We start from the raw sequence: 17437 nt of genomic DNA, 5'->3' as shown, positions 1-17437 counted from the left end.
TTATATTAGTAATCGAAAAGTTCACACTCTCGAAGAAATGCTTATACCACTTCAACTGTTACAAAACGGGTAAATTTTGTGTCGTTGATTTCATAACTAACGTGAACAGTTAGCAAATATCATATAAAGTATTCTAGCCGGAGCAGAGCATGACCAAAAATATGTAACATCCGAATTCGCAAAAATCCAAAACCTTCCACCAAATTGCGATAAATGAAAAGGATATTTTTCATCGAACTTTGTTCGAATATGGCATCTGAAATAGCAATATCAAATTGACAAAAGCAAATGTTTGTCTAAATTTTTATTAAAAACAGTTTATAAATAACATTACTATTTGAAAACAGAAATTAAATAAGTGTACTTGATGTAGTAGAAAGTGTTATAAAAGCAATATTACAATAACTGTGGTAGAATTAGATCTTAAAATAGATTTTTACAACTGATACCATTTTTTATCTTTATATTTAAGCATTAATTGATGTGCTGTTCCACTGAAGTCTTGAGCTGTGTTGGCCATGCGTTCCGCCCTCTCCTCCAGTAAGTTAAGCTTCTCGCCTCTTTCCATTGCCAACTGATGCGCTCTACTTATCTCAGAGGCTGCAGTAGAAGCTCGCTGTCCTAATTGATCCAAATTCGGACCAGGTATATGTTTGGCAACTGATCTATTTGCTTTCCCACTTTGTTCGCCAACTAAGACAGAAATTACCGATCAAATTAAAAGGATAAACAGTATGTAAGGGTAAAAAATATAATATGTGACCTGGTCTACGGAAAGGGGGCTTAGGTGTCAAAAAATCAATTTTCACTTTTTAGTTGACGAAACGAGTTGTTTATTTTAACAGCTGTTTCCCAGAAAACTAGTTTTCGCACGTTAGCTCCCTTTTCGTAAACCAGGTCACATATAACATTTTCATGATTAATTAGACTACACTTACAAAGTTCTTCTCTATCCAAACTTTTCGCACCTCCTCCAAATAAGCCTTTAAAAAAGCTCTCCTTTGGTTGCTCAGGCATTTCATGTGACGTGTATAATTCACCCATCATCTCCAAAATAAATTGACTGAAATTATATTAACAATCAAGTACCTTTTATTGAGAACAATTATGTGATTTTACCAGAATTCTGATGATATTGTGAATTTCTGAACTTCGGTGGGTGTTGCCATGTACAATCCATGCCCTTTGTGACTAAAGCAAAATATCTTCGAAATTCTGTAATAAAAAATGTATTATGTCAATAAATTATTTTAAATTAATTAATAAATTAAGTAATTGTTTATCTTTGTCAGAATAAAACATATTTTCTGTATATAATTAAGAAACCAAAATTTTATATAAGTTTGTCAAATATCTCCTTTCCGCTCTTTTGCTCTTTATTCAATGCTTTATATAAAGTGTTATAGTGATCGGATTTAGTTCAAATATGCGCCGTTTTGTTCGATAATCTGTTTCCAGCAATTTCATAATACCCCCCTCGTAGAAGCCCCCCTCTTTATTTGCCATTTTCACAAGCCTCTTTTGAGTTCAACTTTACACCAACAAGGGCGTTCGCCATGGACAAGAACAGGTGGTAATCACTTGGCGCTATGTCCGGGCTATATGGTGGATCCGATAAAACCTCCAGTTGTTCGCAGTAGATGGTATAATTAAGCGTCTGGCCCTATGGGAGCAGCTCATAGTGGATGATTCCCTTCCAATCTCAGCAAACATACAGCAAAACTTTCCTGGTCGTCAATCCCGGCTTGGCCACTGTTTGCGACGATTTACCGGTCTTCGACCATGACCGATTTTGCTTGATATTGTCGTATGTGATCAATTTTTCTTCGCCAGTCACCATCCGTTTCAGCAGCATATCGCAAGCGTTGATTCGGTCCAGAAGGTTTTTTTGCGTCAAATCATGCGGCACCAAAATATCAAGATTTTTTGTGTATCCAGCCTTCCGCAGATGGTATAAAATGGTTTGGTGAGTAACTTCCATCTTCTGGGAGATGTCACAGATGCCACATGCCGGTCCGATGTTTTCCATGATTTGATCGGTATTCGTCGTCACAGGTCTTCCGCCGACTGGCATGGTGTCGTTTTCACCCGCTCTAAATCGTCGAAACCATTCCTCCGCAGTTGGAAGTGATAGAGTACCATCCCCCAAAACACCATTAATCTCACGGAAGGTTTCTCTAGCGGAATTGCCTTTAACCAAGAAAAAAAAAATAGCCCGAATTTCGGCGTTAGTGAACTCCGTGTTTACACGTCTATAACTGTTGAATGCAATATCCAAACTAATCATGCATACCGTCGTTTTGTAGGTTATGTCAAGACCTTTCAAAGATGTATGGTATTGCCAGATACGAGCTCTGTAGCGCTTTACACACATAGCCGCGAAATTCAAAAGACAAAAAGGCGGAAATATCTCCCATATTTGATAACCTAATATAATATGATGGAGTGTATGAGGATATGAACGTCATAACATCTTGAGCTCAACTACACCTCGTGACAATTAATTTTGTTCTTAAAAATATAAATCTTAAAATTACCTAAGAAAATAAATTAATTTTATTATGGACTCTGGTAAATAAAGACTCGATAGAAAATATATTTTGTATAGAAAATGTTTTGCATGGATGCTTATGAAACGTAGCGGTTATTAAAATGATATTGAAAAAACAATCCCTCACCAAATGCTTTCATTATTCCTTGAGCAGGATTTGTTAGCTAGCTAGCTAGCTATGCCTATCCGTTAGGATAGTAAGGATTATCTAAGTTTTCGTCGACGTCATCTATTGGGAGGCGCAAGACACGTGTTGTTTCGTCGGAGTCGGACCAAAGGGTAAGGCTAATGAATGAAGGCTAGGCGTCCACTATTATCTCGGTCGCGATCTTTATCTGAGGGGCTGTTTAGCTTGGTTTCTTGGACCGCAGCTATCGATACGCGTTCCCGGTTCGTGAGTGCAAATATCTCCTCGATCTTACTCTGGAGTCCGTTGCAGTTGAATTGTAGTATTCGTGTTTCGTGGTCCTTGGGGTGAGGGAGTGCAAGAATTTCACTTGATCGACGTGACGTTCTGACTTATGACGGCCTGACACACGGAACAGACTGTGCGAGGAATCAGGAGTTTCGGACTGGTTCTCGCACTAGGATTGAAACGGGATGAAGGCTGGAGGGGGGGGGGGGGACAAGTCAGAACGGGAAGTATGTTGCCTGTTTGAGCACGTGGGGACCGTGGAGGTCCTCTGTTGGCCACTCGAGGTGAGCGGTGGCGCAATGCACGAACTGAGTACAGATTGCACAGCTGTAGGTGCTAATCTCGCAGTAGTGCGTTGGCAACATGGGGCCACGTAACTGAGCAGATCTTGCGATGCCTACATCCGTTGCATGTATTACACCTGACCGAGGTGGACTTCGGATGGAGCCTTTTGGCGCAAGCGCAGCAGATAAATTCCCCCGAGCCCGGGTTGGGTCAATGTCAGCACGTGTCAGGAACAACCCTGCTGCAAGGCGTTGCTCTAGTGACAACAAACTTAAATTAATACTCACCGATCCCAATGGGGTTAGATCGCTGAAAAACAGCCCTTGACCGGATAAAATCCGGGTCAATTCCGGTACGTAGAACCGGCTTTTGTGGGAATTGATATTTAAAGCTTCGGAGCAAGTCCACCTATAAAATATATTACTCTAACAAGAATTGAGATAGTTTCAATTCATTTGGCACTTGATAATCCTTTTTTTAGTATTTCGTATATTAAATTTCCTGGCGTTTGACCTTCCCCCTTTTTTTTTACTATAATTCGAAGGACAATATTCAGGTCTGAGGAACTATTTGGATGCGTTATCAGAAGAATAAAAGATTTATATTTTACGTTTAAATAAAAATGAGTTTTTCCATTACTTACTGAGTTGTGTCTTCGTGTACAATAATTTGCTGACCCCAAATAGACAGCATTGGATCCACAATTCCTTGCTTGCACTTTGTTTGAAAACTAGACAAGACATGACAAAGATGTGATTGTGTAAATTTACTGTTTAGACGTAATATGTGTATTGAATAAAATATTTTCTAGAAATATTATTTTCTGCTTCGAGTATTACACGGTAATATTATAAGTAAATAAATATACACATATGTATAGTATATATGTACATATATACCTTAATTCCATCAAGGGTAAAAAATCGGTATCCATTAGTAATCTTAGACTAGGAAGACTATGAACCATCAAATGTCCATTGGATAGATACGTCGCTAAGCAAGAACCATCTGGAAAAATATATTAAATTGTAAATCATAATTCAAAATAAAAATAATCAAAGTAAATGTAAATAGTTAATGAATTCAAAAAAAATCAGTTATTTTTTAATAAAGTGCTAACATTGTAATTTAAATTTTAGTATACTTAAACTTTTTTAGATATAATCTAAAAGCTTTTCAAAATGTAATTAAAGTAATTGAGACTTTACGATTACCTTTCATTGAAATAGTTTCCGCTTTGACTGCAAAATCCATTTCTGATAAATTAATGCGATAAATACAACTTTGATTTGCAATATCGAAGACTTTTGTTTGCTTTTCACTTGTGATTACTATATATTGTCTATCTGTAAAAGAATCTAGCCCAGTGCTAAGGCTTCCACTTATACCGCTACTGCTGGCGTTACCGCTGCTGCTATTTCCACCCGGAATACTTGATATTGTGTTGGCAGTTGTTGGTGTAAAAGTTGGGCTCGTTTTACTACTACTTTTTGTTGGGGTTCCTTGAAAATATATAAATAGATTTGAATGAGGGTATATTATGTATTTTATTATAGTATTACAAATATCATACGTCAAAAAATCAAACGAAATTTTGGTTGCGTTCCGTTTCGGCTCCACATAACGGATAATGAAGATGAAACCGATTTTAATAAGGGTTTTCGTGTAAAATTGGAACCGTTTAAAACAAAAGAATCATTTGGAGATGAAATGTGTGAATACGCAAGCAAATCGAAACACGATTTTCTACATTTTTGAAGTAGGGTAGAGATAAGTAATTAATCTATTCTAATTCCCGAGATTTTTGATATTTAAAAAAATTAATTATTAAGTCAATACTACAACTATTACTTACGGTCCTTTTTTCCATCATCACGCCAAGCTTCAAACGAATAAGGAATTAAAGAACCAAATGAGTCTAAAAATGACATTGATGTAATTGAACCCTTTAATCGCACCAGTGGGCCTCCTTCAAGAAATGTAATACGATATCAATTCATAAAAGTTATATTAAATGTGCAAGACTAACTTACCGTTAATTGTCACTAACACAGGTTGCGTTTTTCGTGATTCTCTCTCAGGTAAAGATATCAGAAGAGTTAAAATAGAACCGAAACTAGTTCCGATCCAAAGTGTAGGAACGAGTGTTAAATTATCTGTTAAATTAAAATTTATATTAACATTAGTAAATGTTAAAATAATTGTAAGACTTAAAGAGTCTAATACCGGAATTCTGTACTGTGATACAGTTACAAGTCTCTAAATTTGAGATTTAGAACTAGAGAGAATTTTTGTGAGTTGAGACGATTTTGCAATTCAGTACGTAACAGTCACAAAAATCTCTCAAAACGAGCAGTTAAAATCAGCTTGCATTGCGTTTTTTAGACTTGTACATACATACATATATAAACGAAAATAAACATATCGATAACAAATATTAAATTTACTATAACACAGTCAAAACGCATAATTACCAACAAAAATTAAAATATATATTAACTTTGTTTCAGAATAGTTACAAAATTTATGTTATTTTTAAAATAAATTTATTTTTAAGGTTTTCGTGTTTTATTTGCTTAAAAAATATAAAAAACGGCAATCGATTAATATCTATTATGATCTCTGTAAGTGAATTGTCATTATATTCAAAATGGCAAACAAGAGTTCTTTTTAGATTTGTGCCCTGCTAACAATCAGCTGACAAATTTGAGACAACATTTTGTGAAAAATTCAGACTTTACTTCAAAATGTCTCATATAGTGAGACTGCTTACTGAATTGCGGTATAAGTTGACTATAGAACAATCCATGACATGTGCTTCCACAGTACGGAGTAAAAATATCCAATTCAATAAACTGTCAAATACAATTGATTGAAAAGTAAAATTTTATTTATTTCACTAATTGACAAAAAATTTCGAAAAATTTCGCAAAATTTGCTTAACTGTAAATTTGATATAATGAAAATGGCCAATGTCCAATAAACGAAATGCCCTAATGGAAAACAGCTTTAGTGAACTTGTGGTAAAGTGTTACCCTATAACATTAAAGTATTCAGAAACTGTTAAAGATGTAGAAAACATATTGAAAAATTTAGAATTTTAATTTTTTTAAATTGTTTATATCAGTTCATCTTCACTTTGGTGTAACGTAACACATATATTCAAACCTCATTTTTCTTTAAAATGTCTATGAACTGAGACATATTTTACCTTGACGTTCATACACTTTTACATACCACTTTTCTTTCCATAACTTTCAATAAAAGCTAAGCTAGTAACAGATTCAGAGGAAGACATATCAATGCTCGACATAGATGATGATCTGGATCTGGAAAACGAGCCGTCCAATTTATCTGCGAAACATAATTTAACGTTAACAATTTCCTTATATACATTATAAAATTTTAGTGTAGTATTTTGTTTATAAATATTGGTGTGAAAATATCGTTACTCTAACAATAACACAAAAAAATTTATACATAGTACTTAGGTTGCTTTTTATATTTAGGGATCTGGCAACTCTCAACTTTTTCATAAAGTTTGAGCTCTATTTGGTTTGTTTACAGTTACTTAAAATATTCATCTCGGTCAAAAACTGGAATTAAAATACGAACATTTTCGCTCGAGTATTTTTTACAACTTTCGACGCGGAGACGTGGAAAACGGATCACTTTTCACCACGGCAATGCGAACTCTCACACTTCGCCTGTAAGAACTGCATTTCGAGCACTCAAAACACCATACGAAAAAAAGAAACTAAGAAGTCAATGTTTTTTCGACACCTGAAGAGGGGTTTTGAACATAATTCAATCAGAGTCAAAAGTTTTATGACATTGGTTCAAAAAGCATGCAAGTGTATAGATAGGAGAATATTTTGAAAAACAATAAAGCGATTTTCGATGATTAATATTGGTTTTTGATCTCAAATTCAGAAATATAAAAGGCAACCCTCGTACATAGGTACTATATGCTCACTAATTGTAGCGATGTTTTTTGTTTTGTCAAACTCTACAAAAGTTGATTAATACCATTTTTTTAACAAGAGCTTATATCTTCGAAGTTTTGTTCGATCAGAAGTGACCGCGTTGTAAGAATAAATTTAAATATAATTATATATAATGTTCGTATATTACATACATATATCTAACGAAATTTGGGAAGATTGACAAGAGGTAATGTCACGATCACTATTCAAATGTCCGTGAGTTTCTGCGCCGATTTCTGACGATAGATTGGCATAAAATCACCATAATACATCTAAACCCAACTGATACTCTGACCGTAGACCGGTGAAAATCTTCAAAAGCTCTCAAAAAGACAAAAGAAAAGCTTCTCGCCCGTATTTGTTTTTCTTTTTCGGGGTGTCATAGGCTTATTTGTATCGTCTACTTAGAACATGATAAACCAAACAATGCACAGTATTAATGTTAGTTATTGAATCGATTTTACTTTGAAAGCAAATTAGGCGAAATTGTTAGACCAAAGACTTATTCAATCCTTGTAGTATTCTAAGTATCGAAATCTAAAATGTTCAACTAAGGAAATAAAATCATTAGTTGGTACTTAAATTCAACCCAAATAGTTCTTGTTTATAACAACACAAAGCCTCATCTATATTCAAATCAGTTTTACTAGTGGGTAAAAGTGTCAACGTTTTCCTACAACTGGCAACTGTTCGAAGTCTAAAAAGCAGAGGACTAGTATAAGGAGGAAGCTTGTAAAGAGAATCCCGGTATGAATTTCTAGACGATAAAACGATAAAGAAGAAAAAAAATTAACAGGCCTGTCTAAATAAATTTGACTACTACACGGAATCTAATTCAAAAACCGACAAAATGTACTTTTTATTAAAGTTAGAGGCATTAAATCAACTTTACGCCAGTAAACATTGTTATTTAAGTAGTCAAAAGCCAGTGAATAAAGCATTTATAAAAAGGAGACCAGAACTGAAATTAGTTGAGATTGGAGTACTTTTGATTTTTAAAGTTTTAAATTTTACACTTTGAGATACTTCATGCAAGAAGGAACCACTGTAGAATGAATGTTAAAAAATAAAGAGTGACACACTTAATCAAACGCTCCAGAGAACCGATATGATTCGGATGAAGAAACAAGTTGGGTTCCGGATACCTGTCTGTGCGACCATTCAGAAATCTGTATCAGCTAACTAAAATTTGATATATCTTGATGAAAAGCTCGGTACCCTAATGAGGTTGATAATGCAGGTGTTCGAAATCGGACACTACTCCCACAAAATTCTGTTAAGCGAACAATTAATTATACGGAGAATCACGTAGCCTCAAAGAAAGACTATGTTGAAAAGTACTTCAATTTCAAAGCAATGCATGTAATCGGTGAAATAAATGAACAAAAGCACCAAAGCGGATAGCTAGCAGCTGCATAAATTGATTGCAAAACTTCAAATGTGTGTTTCACAAAACTATGTTTTTTTTTGAAGTGGTGACCACTCTAGCTTTAAACCCTGTGTATATTTCTATGACTTTTACAGAGTTTTTTTGAAAACATAAAAAAACGAATGCTCATCGAAGGCATCTAACAAATCGGGGTTAAAAATATAAAAAAAAAAAAACAATTCATTCCACATACCGGACTTAAAAATATAAAAACGTTTTAATCCCAAAAACCTGTACCTCTTTTTAATCCCACACATATAATTATGAATTAAAATAGAACTTGTTTTAGAATTAACATCTTGTGCACTTCATCAAAAAAAAATGTTTTACTATTTTAATCCCAAACAACTTGGAAATTAATAAAATTTAATGTTTAATTCCAACATCTAGATTAAAAAATGAAAATCCATTTTTAACCTCAACATTGGGAATATTGAGAATTTTTTACCCCAATATCTCTATCTAAAATTTACTCTTTTATTACATTTTTAATCCAAACATTTTTGGAATACAAAATTTGCAACCCTGATTACATTATACTACATTGATACTTCTCCTAGACCCCATATATGTATGTACATACCTTACATTACTTTTTCACACTTCCAGTTAACTGGTATAAAGTATGCATATTGATCGATCTACCACTTTAGCAAAATTAAGTTAAGTATAAACTTGAACATATATCCTTATATACTACACATAATGATTATCGTTATTCTAGTAGAGTCTAATGGTGTTGCAAAGTTAATGCTGAAACTCAATACTATCTGATCAAACCTTCATCCAATAATATTACCGTAATCTAATAATTTCGTCGAATAATTAACATTGTCATCGAACAATACATTTTTTAGCATAAAAACTTGCTAACATCTAAAAACTACCGCTTTTGAATTTTGCAAATTGCAAGAGTATAAATTGTTTGTACACCCGAACTTGAACCCTCCTTACCAATTTGTACGAAAGAGGCCATTAACATTTTCATCCTTATGATATTATTGCACCCTAATTTGAAACTCTCTATTTGAACGACCAAAAGTTCCGGAGCCATTGAATAACAATCTTCAAGAAGTTTATTTTAAATTTATGTGAGTTTAACATTTAAAACATTGAGGATATTCAAGTCAATTTCAAATTGAATATATACATACATATACATATGTATACATGTTACATGACACAGAGTATTTAGCAAAATGAATTAAAGATGAGTAAAATGCGGTGCAATAAATAGTTTCTTAAGTGTTATAATATATCCTTGAATTAGTTAGTTGGTTGATGCCACAACCGCGATTTTTTAGTTTTATGATTTGTGAATGGTAAAAGGCAATTTAAGATGTCCCACCTTGCGATCTTGACTTTCTTAAAGTTTCAGATTGAATTGATACTTGTTGCTGAACAGGTTGCTGAAGTGATGGTTGTGCAGAGGCTCCAACTTCGCTGCAACTCTGTGTAACAGCTGCTTCAGTATTTTCAGCAGGTAATGATGATGGTAATTGTTCGTGAATAGATGATTTGGAAGCGACAGTATTGCCAATCACATCACCACCACATGAGCCATCAATATTACTGATTGGTCCCGCTTCAGAGGCATCGTTAGCACGGCGTTCACTTGAACTACCTGAAACAACAATTTTGCTACCATAACTCGATGGACACGATGCCGAAGTTCCGGCTACAGATGCAGCTGCTCCGTTTATCTGGGGTAAATATGAAGGTAACAATAAATGGATATGACAATGGGCTGGCCTTTAGTTAAGATACATTTTGAATTGATGCAAAACATAAGAGTTAAAAAATGTAATATACTCGTAACGAATTTATATCATATAAATAATTATGAAAAAATAAACATATTTAAAAGAGAAAATCCCTACAGTTACTTTGATTGCTCAACCTGAATACTAATGGACATTTTATTATCTTGATGAAAAAATTTTGATGTTTAAACTTTTTCTAAATATTAAATAACTTATGCAAACTTGAAAAAAATTTTGGTCTATTTCATCAAGACATTGCAGAAATGCTAAACGTAAAAATCCTAACTTTGTCACTTTGAAGACAGAAAAGCAATTTTATATCTTTAAAGGCGTAATTACAAGATTCTTATATTCAATGCATTGTTCCAAAACCCAAAGTTCCTTAGAAGCATCGCTTTACAAACAATTATAACACACACATTTTCAAAATTAAAAACGTAACAAATCTAATTGTAACTATAAACACAAATATTTCATTTCGACATATCAAATTTGTAATTGCGACTTTCGATTAAATATTAACCAGTTAATTACAACTAAATATCGCACACTAATAAAAAAGTATGTTTGTGCAGTAATCTTCAGAAGAGTCAGTAGGCAAGAGACAACCCGTATACATCCAATTTAAAAAATTCTAAATCGACTTTTATTTGATTTCATATTATGAATTTAGAGTTGTGGTAGTTTAATTTTCTTTAAACCATGAACAGGGTTACATTAAGTTTTCCGATGTTAGTAACACCCAGAGTTAAGTCTATAAAATAATGGGTTGTCAAAAAAGTCTTGCGGTATTTTTATTGAATTTTTTTTTTTTTATTGAAATTGAAATGAATTTTTGATGACTCATGCCCAGCTCTTAACCGATGCTACGGCTGCCACTATGCCGGTCCCTTTCGACCAATTCAGCGATTTTATCACAATTTTCGACCACCTCTACACCAGAACGAAAACGTTGAAACCATCGTTGTGCGTTGGAAATGGAAACTGTATCGGGTCCATAAACTGCACAAATTTTATTGGCGGCTTGAGATGCATTTTTGCCTTTATCATAGTAGTACTGTAAAATATGCCGTATTTTCTCTTTATTTTGCGCCATGTTTGTGACGCTATAACTCACGAACGACTTAAAAGAAACGACAATCAATCAAACACGTGTTAGCGCGTGAAATGAGCTTTCCAAAAAGGCGAAAATACCGCAAGACTTTTTTGACAACCTATTATGTATGTATATACTATGTATGTTCCCATAAGGAATATATTTCGGAAATCGGATTACATTTCCATATAGGAAACCAAATACAATTTATTAATAAATCTCTAATACTGGTTATTATTAAATTATTATTATTGTCATATCTCGGGCTGTACCATACACTGCGCGTCAGCAGGTTAGCACACTATTTTTTTGTTTTGTTATTAACCCATTTCTGCCCGATAGGTATTTAAATACCCACGCAACAGTGTTCACGTGAAGAATCATATCTCGCAAATGTTTAGATATATTGACTTTATATTTTTTTTTTAAATCATAGAGGAAATGTAAAATAATATACACTCCTTATAAGACAGGACAAGTATATTAAATTTCAGGTGCACTTAGAACCCTTATTAGCCCATTGGGTATTTTATAACCCATCGCATATCTCAGGTATGCAGAAAGTTACAAGCCTGAACTTTCGCAGAGCAACTTCTATGCCCTATATAAACTTCCCCATAAATTTTCGAAAAAATCGTACAGCGGGATCTGTCGTGAGGCTTTTGCATTTTCTATTTTTTTTTTTCTTGAATACGTATAGACCCCAAATTTTTTTTATTGTAGCTTTTGACTCGAAAAGTTTTCGATTATGGCCGGCAGTTTTACTCTAAAGAGGAATTAGTTGATTTAATTATATTGGAACATCGTACAAATCGATTCTTTGAGATCATTCTCAATAAGGCTATCATGCTGGTATATGGGAGGTAGGCTTAGATGTTACAAGTGGTAGCGTAACGTTGCGAAAGGCAGATATCTCAATATATAGTATATAAGTATGTGGTATCTATCATATAGCTCTCCTGCGAAACACATTCATTATTCCCCCTTTACCCCTGTGCCAGAAAGAATTATAAAAGCCTAATTGGTTGCCGAGTTATTATGCTTTTACATACACACCGATTTGTAGAAATGACAATGGTTTTATTTCGACCAAGCGTAATATCAAAATGCTCAGAGTATCAATAACAATAATTGGCATAATTCATTGAGATAAATCAATATTTACTAAATTATCATTCATTTGACAGATGATCGAATGGACAAACCACCATGGATAAATCAGTTTATCAGTCTCAATATTAGAATGTGTTACACTGTTAGATAAACCAAATAATAAACCAGTAATCTTCCAGCTAAAAATATTATCATAGGAAAACAGATTTAGAAAAAAATAATAATAATTGCGATACAGTTTTAATTAGGTTGCGATATAAAAATTTACTTGAAAATAAAATATTTGATTAAATATTAAGACATTTTTGTCACTTGATGAACCATAATTTTGGGAAAAAATTTAATTAACACTTTAAAAGTGCATAATAAACGATTTTATTCGACTAGATAAGTACAAGGAAGGGAACAATACTGCACGAAGGCTTACTTTAGTTTCATTTTTATACCCTGAACAGGGTATATTAAATTTGTAACACCCAGAAGGGAGCGTCGGCGGCCCTATAAAGTATGTATATATTTAAATGATCAGTATGTTGAACTGGGTCGATTTAGTCATGTTTGTCTGTCTGTCCGTCTGTATATATACGAACTAGTCCCTCAGTTTTGAAGATATCGTTTTGAAATTTTGCAAACCTCATTTTCTCTTCAAGAAGCTGCTCATTTGTCGGAACTGCCGGTATCGGACCACTATAACATATAGCTGTCATACAACTAAACGTTCAAGTTCTTCACATTTGACAAGATACATATATTCACGAAATTTGGTATGAGTTATTGTTCATAGAAATAATGTAACCTCCTCTGCTCTGTGTTTTTATAAAGCAAACTGTAAATATATGTATATATGATATATATGTAATAATATATAAATATTATATTTTTTTCCATTAAGTTTATGTTATTAATAAATCTTCATAAAATTTTAAATAACTATAAACGTCTAAAAGATCTATTTCCTTTATTACGTAAATAACCTCAATGTTATACCTGGCTTAAAAGAACTAGTAAAATGTTTTCCTTTGGATGAAAACCACTGGCCGGTTACGTCTTTAGATTTACTTAAACACTTCCATAGTTACTAAAGTTACTAAAAGAAATGCACCTGTGAAGGGTACGTTAGCTTCGTTGCAGCTGAAGTTAACGTTTTTTCTTGTTTTTTTTTTTATTTTGAAAGAGGTCATCAGTAGGGATGGCAACGATTAATCATTTGATTAAATTAATCGATTACTTTCACTCAATTTACGATTTAATTGCATCGAAACACCTTTTCTAATTACTCGACTATTACTCGAGTAATTGCAAAATAATCGCAAACAGCATTTTGAAATTTAATACATTTTGGTCGCATCAGTCAGAAACGGTGTAAACGAAGTTAAATTCTAATATGTCAACGTAGTTTAACATCAACAAATGAATGTCTGGTAACACTGCATTTACAGTTAAGTCAAACGCATTTTACGTTCAGTTGTTTGAAGAGCAATGGCGCCAGTTAAAAGCGAAGTGTGGAAATTTTTTAATAAAATAAGCAATAACGACGTTAAATGTCAACTTTGCTGCAAAAATTTAAAATTTTCTAGTAACACATCAAATATGTTGCAACATTTAAAATTAAAGCATGCAACTGTAGCCTGCAAATTGGTGGTAAGTTGGAGCAATCGGTATTACATTTTAAATTTCTTCTAGTTATACATATATAAATATATGTGTACAAATTAGACTCAGCTGAGCGGCTTTTCTCAAAAGCGCGTGCAACTGCGACCGAAAAACGCAATCGTTTGACAACAAAACGTTTATCGAAATTGCTTTTTCTTCAAACTTGGTTGAACAGAGAATAAATTTTCATGACTTCAATTAATATATTTTCATTTATGCTAAGACAAATGAATTTTTAATACGATATTTTAATTTTATTTCCGTTTTTGTTTTTGTGTATGTACGAGTATATACCAACATAATTTGAATGTCTGAAGTAAGAATATAGTCTCCTATATTTTATTGGTTTTATTTTTAAGCAAAGTTGCAAAACATAGTCTTTCAAGCAAGAGGCAATTCTTTTACTTTAAGATTGCTGTACATATTTTGAAAAATTTAATGTCATTGTGCTAGTTAACTTCAAATATGTATATGTAGGCCATTTTCGCTTTTAGGATATGTCTGGGACTCTGTGATAGAGCATTAAAATACAAGATTCGGAGCTGAAACTTGGTGGTGGTCTTTATGCAATTTAGTATTATTTGAAAACAAAAAAGTTAATCGATTAATCGATTTTTTTACATTAATTGCAATTATTTTTTTATATCTTGCAATTAATCATTTCATTATTTAATCGATTAAAAAAAATTTTGCCGTCCCTAGTCATCAGGGTAATAACTAACTAATACTAATCACATAAGGCAAAATGTTTTAAAAAGTATTTTTATATAATACTTTATTGTAGCTATTGTATTGTTATCAGTGGTCAACAGTATGATTAAAACATAGCCCAGAAAACCACTCTGCAAATAGTTTTGATTTAACAACGATACCATGAACGACGCCAGACAACAACTGTGACAAACATTGATGATGTCTGAATGACGCAGATGGGTTGACATATTAAGATAATTAAAAATTAATTTGCATATTATACCATGTTCAGACCGAAAATTTAAAAGATTAGATTACATTTAAGCATTTCATAACCCAACAGTGTTCTCACTGCCGTTAGAAAGATCAAAAAACAGCTGTTATTGTCATTCAAGAATTCACATCGCTTAATATTTATCAAAAGAAAAGATTGTCATATAGTATTTTGAAATAAAAGCCGTCTTCTTTTTAATATTTTCCATATAATGGATGCATTTTTTCATTTGTTAAGTCGATTTTCAGGTGAAATTAGATTCATTGCTTTAAAAAAAATTTGTTTGTTTACATTTTTTTCCCTTTGTAGTGTCTAAATCAGCTGTGATAATGTAACAGAATTTCAGTGCTGACAAGTAGATTGCGCAAAATCAGAGTCGCACAGAGAGATTTAGCGTGGATCAGTTTCAAATCATTTCAATGAAGTGATTTGGAACTGTCATTTTTGTATGGCGAAATCTTGATAAATTTGTAAGATTAGTGGGATAATCCATTCAACAGCCGAAATCGTGAGATTAAGTGTCGGTCTGAACATGGTATTACATAAAATCAAATACAAACAATTTCTCATGACTACTACGTAGTGACGAAAGTCAGTACAGAGACCAGTTTGGTTGGAGCGAAGTCATTAAATTTAATTTTTTTTTCATTGTTTAAGGAAAAAACTGAACAAATTATGTTTTTATTTGAATATTTTATCATCCAACGATCTCTCTATGCTGGTTTATTAAGAACAAAAACGACTAAAAACAAGAAAAGACAAGAGAGCCCAAGCTTTTTCCAATGATTCGATGATTTGATATAATGAAGTAATGAGTATATCGTCATTACAGAGTGATCATTTGTTATTCGTGGGAAGTACCAAGCGCTTCTGTGTGTCATTCTTTCAATTATTGAAGAATCGTTTGTTTTGAAAAAAATCAATTGTACAAAATCGAAATAATAAATAGCAAATAGTTTCCGCAACCTAAATGACAAAAGTAGTTTGTACTCCATTTACTTATTTCCGAACTGTGCTTTAATTAGTTGGTCCTGTAGAACAGAAGCAAAAACGTAAAAGAATAGTTGCCATTTACCGAGTTTGGTACTAATTAAAACTATTACCAACTGAAATAGTTTTATCGAATTTTCACACATATTTTATTTTCTTAAATCTGAATTGTTTCAACTACTTCCCAAGTTGACAATGGCGCAACTTTTTCTTTAACAAACCTACCGAAAACAATACCATATACAATAAATCAGAATTTAAAATTTAATTTAAAAATATCAATAAAATTCTACAGAAGTAATGGAATATGTATATTTACGTCGAGTTTCTCTAAACAAATCAATCTATCCTGCCGTTAAAACAGTTTTAATGGCAATTTTTCATTTATGTCAAACTGATTAAATAGTCATGATAAGCTGAGTTACTGAAGGAATCCTTCTTATTAGTCGTCTGTAGTTTAAGATACTAAGTGAGTTCCCTTTCCACCCAATATCACGAATTTCGAAATCCTGTAGTTTTAAACTCATTGCCTTTCAGAGAAGAGTTTAAAGAAATCGGTCTAGATATTCAAATAGGAAGTGGTTTCTTTTCAGCAAAATTAGATAACAAAATCTGCTTTCGATTACCAGACCAGACCAGCGTCTCCCAAACGGAAATCATAGCAATTCAAGAAAGTTTCAAGAAATATATATATATACAGATAGCTAAACGGCTTTGAAATCACTAAACCCCTTTAGAGTTTCTTCAAAGTTAGTGATAGAATTTCAAAATCTTTTGGTGAATCTAAGATCCTATTTCACAATAAACAGTCGATGGGTGTCAGACATAGTGATATCCCTGATAAAGTAGACAGACTAGCCAGAGCAGGCACCACCCCACAACTAGAACCTGAAAAAGAGAGAATTCATATGAATCTAGCTCCTTGTGGATATTTAAGCGACAAATATGTTGTAAAAAGAGCTGAGTCTCGGTGGAGTCAATCCCTTACTTGCTCAACAAGCAGTCATAAAGTCCATGCCGATCATCACTGCACTGGGAACACCATACAATGACAATTGTCGGAGCTGTCAGAAGATAAAAGAATCTCTATCTTCCTTATGAATGCAAGGCTTTGTATAAGAAAAGAATCGCAACTACTGGACTAGGGTTTATAGACGATGTATCCGAGGTTGCATAAATAAAAACTTTT

General features: G+C 33.0%; 1 protein-coding gene across 4 annotated transcripts in view; it reads right to left on the bottom strand.

The window, feature by feature from the left end:
- Window positions 1–289: 289 nt before the first annotated feature.
- LOC105222181 (syntaxin-binding protein 5) overlaps window positions 290–17437 on the bottom strand; it is a 61374-nt gene continuing 44226 nt past the window's right edge. For 3 of the 4 annotated variants that reach the window (XM_049454600.1, XM_049454603.1, XM_049454601.1), the window contains exons 16-24: window positions 6489–6605; window positions 5285–5407; window positions 5107–5220; window positions 4466–4753; window positions 4151–4259; window positions 3895–3981; window positions 1120–1215; window positions 939–1063; window positions 290–693 (exon numbers count right to left, since the gene is read on the bottom strand). In XM_049454600.1, coding sequence (XP_049310557.1) covers window positions 437–693; window positions 939–1063; window positions 1120–1215; window positions 3895–3981; window positions 4151–4259; window positions 4466–4753; window positions 5107–5220; window positions 5285–5407; window positions 6489–6605 — 1316 coding nt within the window. In that variant the 3' untranslated portion in view covers window positions 290–436. Of the gene's footprint in view, window positions 694–938; window positions 1064–1119; window positions 1216–3894; window positions 3982–4150; window positions 4260–4465; window positions 4754–5106; window positions 5221–5284; window positions 5408–6488; window positions 6606–10014; window positions 10370–17437 lie in introns of all 4 variants that reach the window. The other variant, XM_049454602.1, reaches the window with a different exon arrangement.

The sequence above is a fragment of the Bactrocera dorsalis genome, chromosome 4, assembly GCF_023373825.1.
Source record: "Bactrocera dorsalis isolate Fly_Bdor chromosome 4, ASM2337382v1, whole genome shotgun sequence".
Taxonomy (NCBI): Eukaryota; Metazoa; Arthropoda; class Insecta; order Diptera; family Tephritidae; genus Bactrocera; species Bactrocera dorsalis.
Note: the sequence above shows the minus strand (reverse complement) of the source record. Positions and strands in the feature narration are given on the sequence as shown.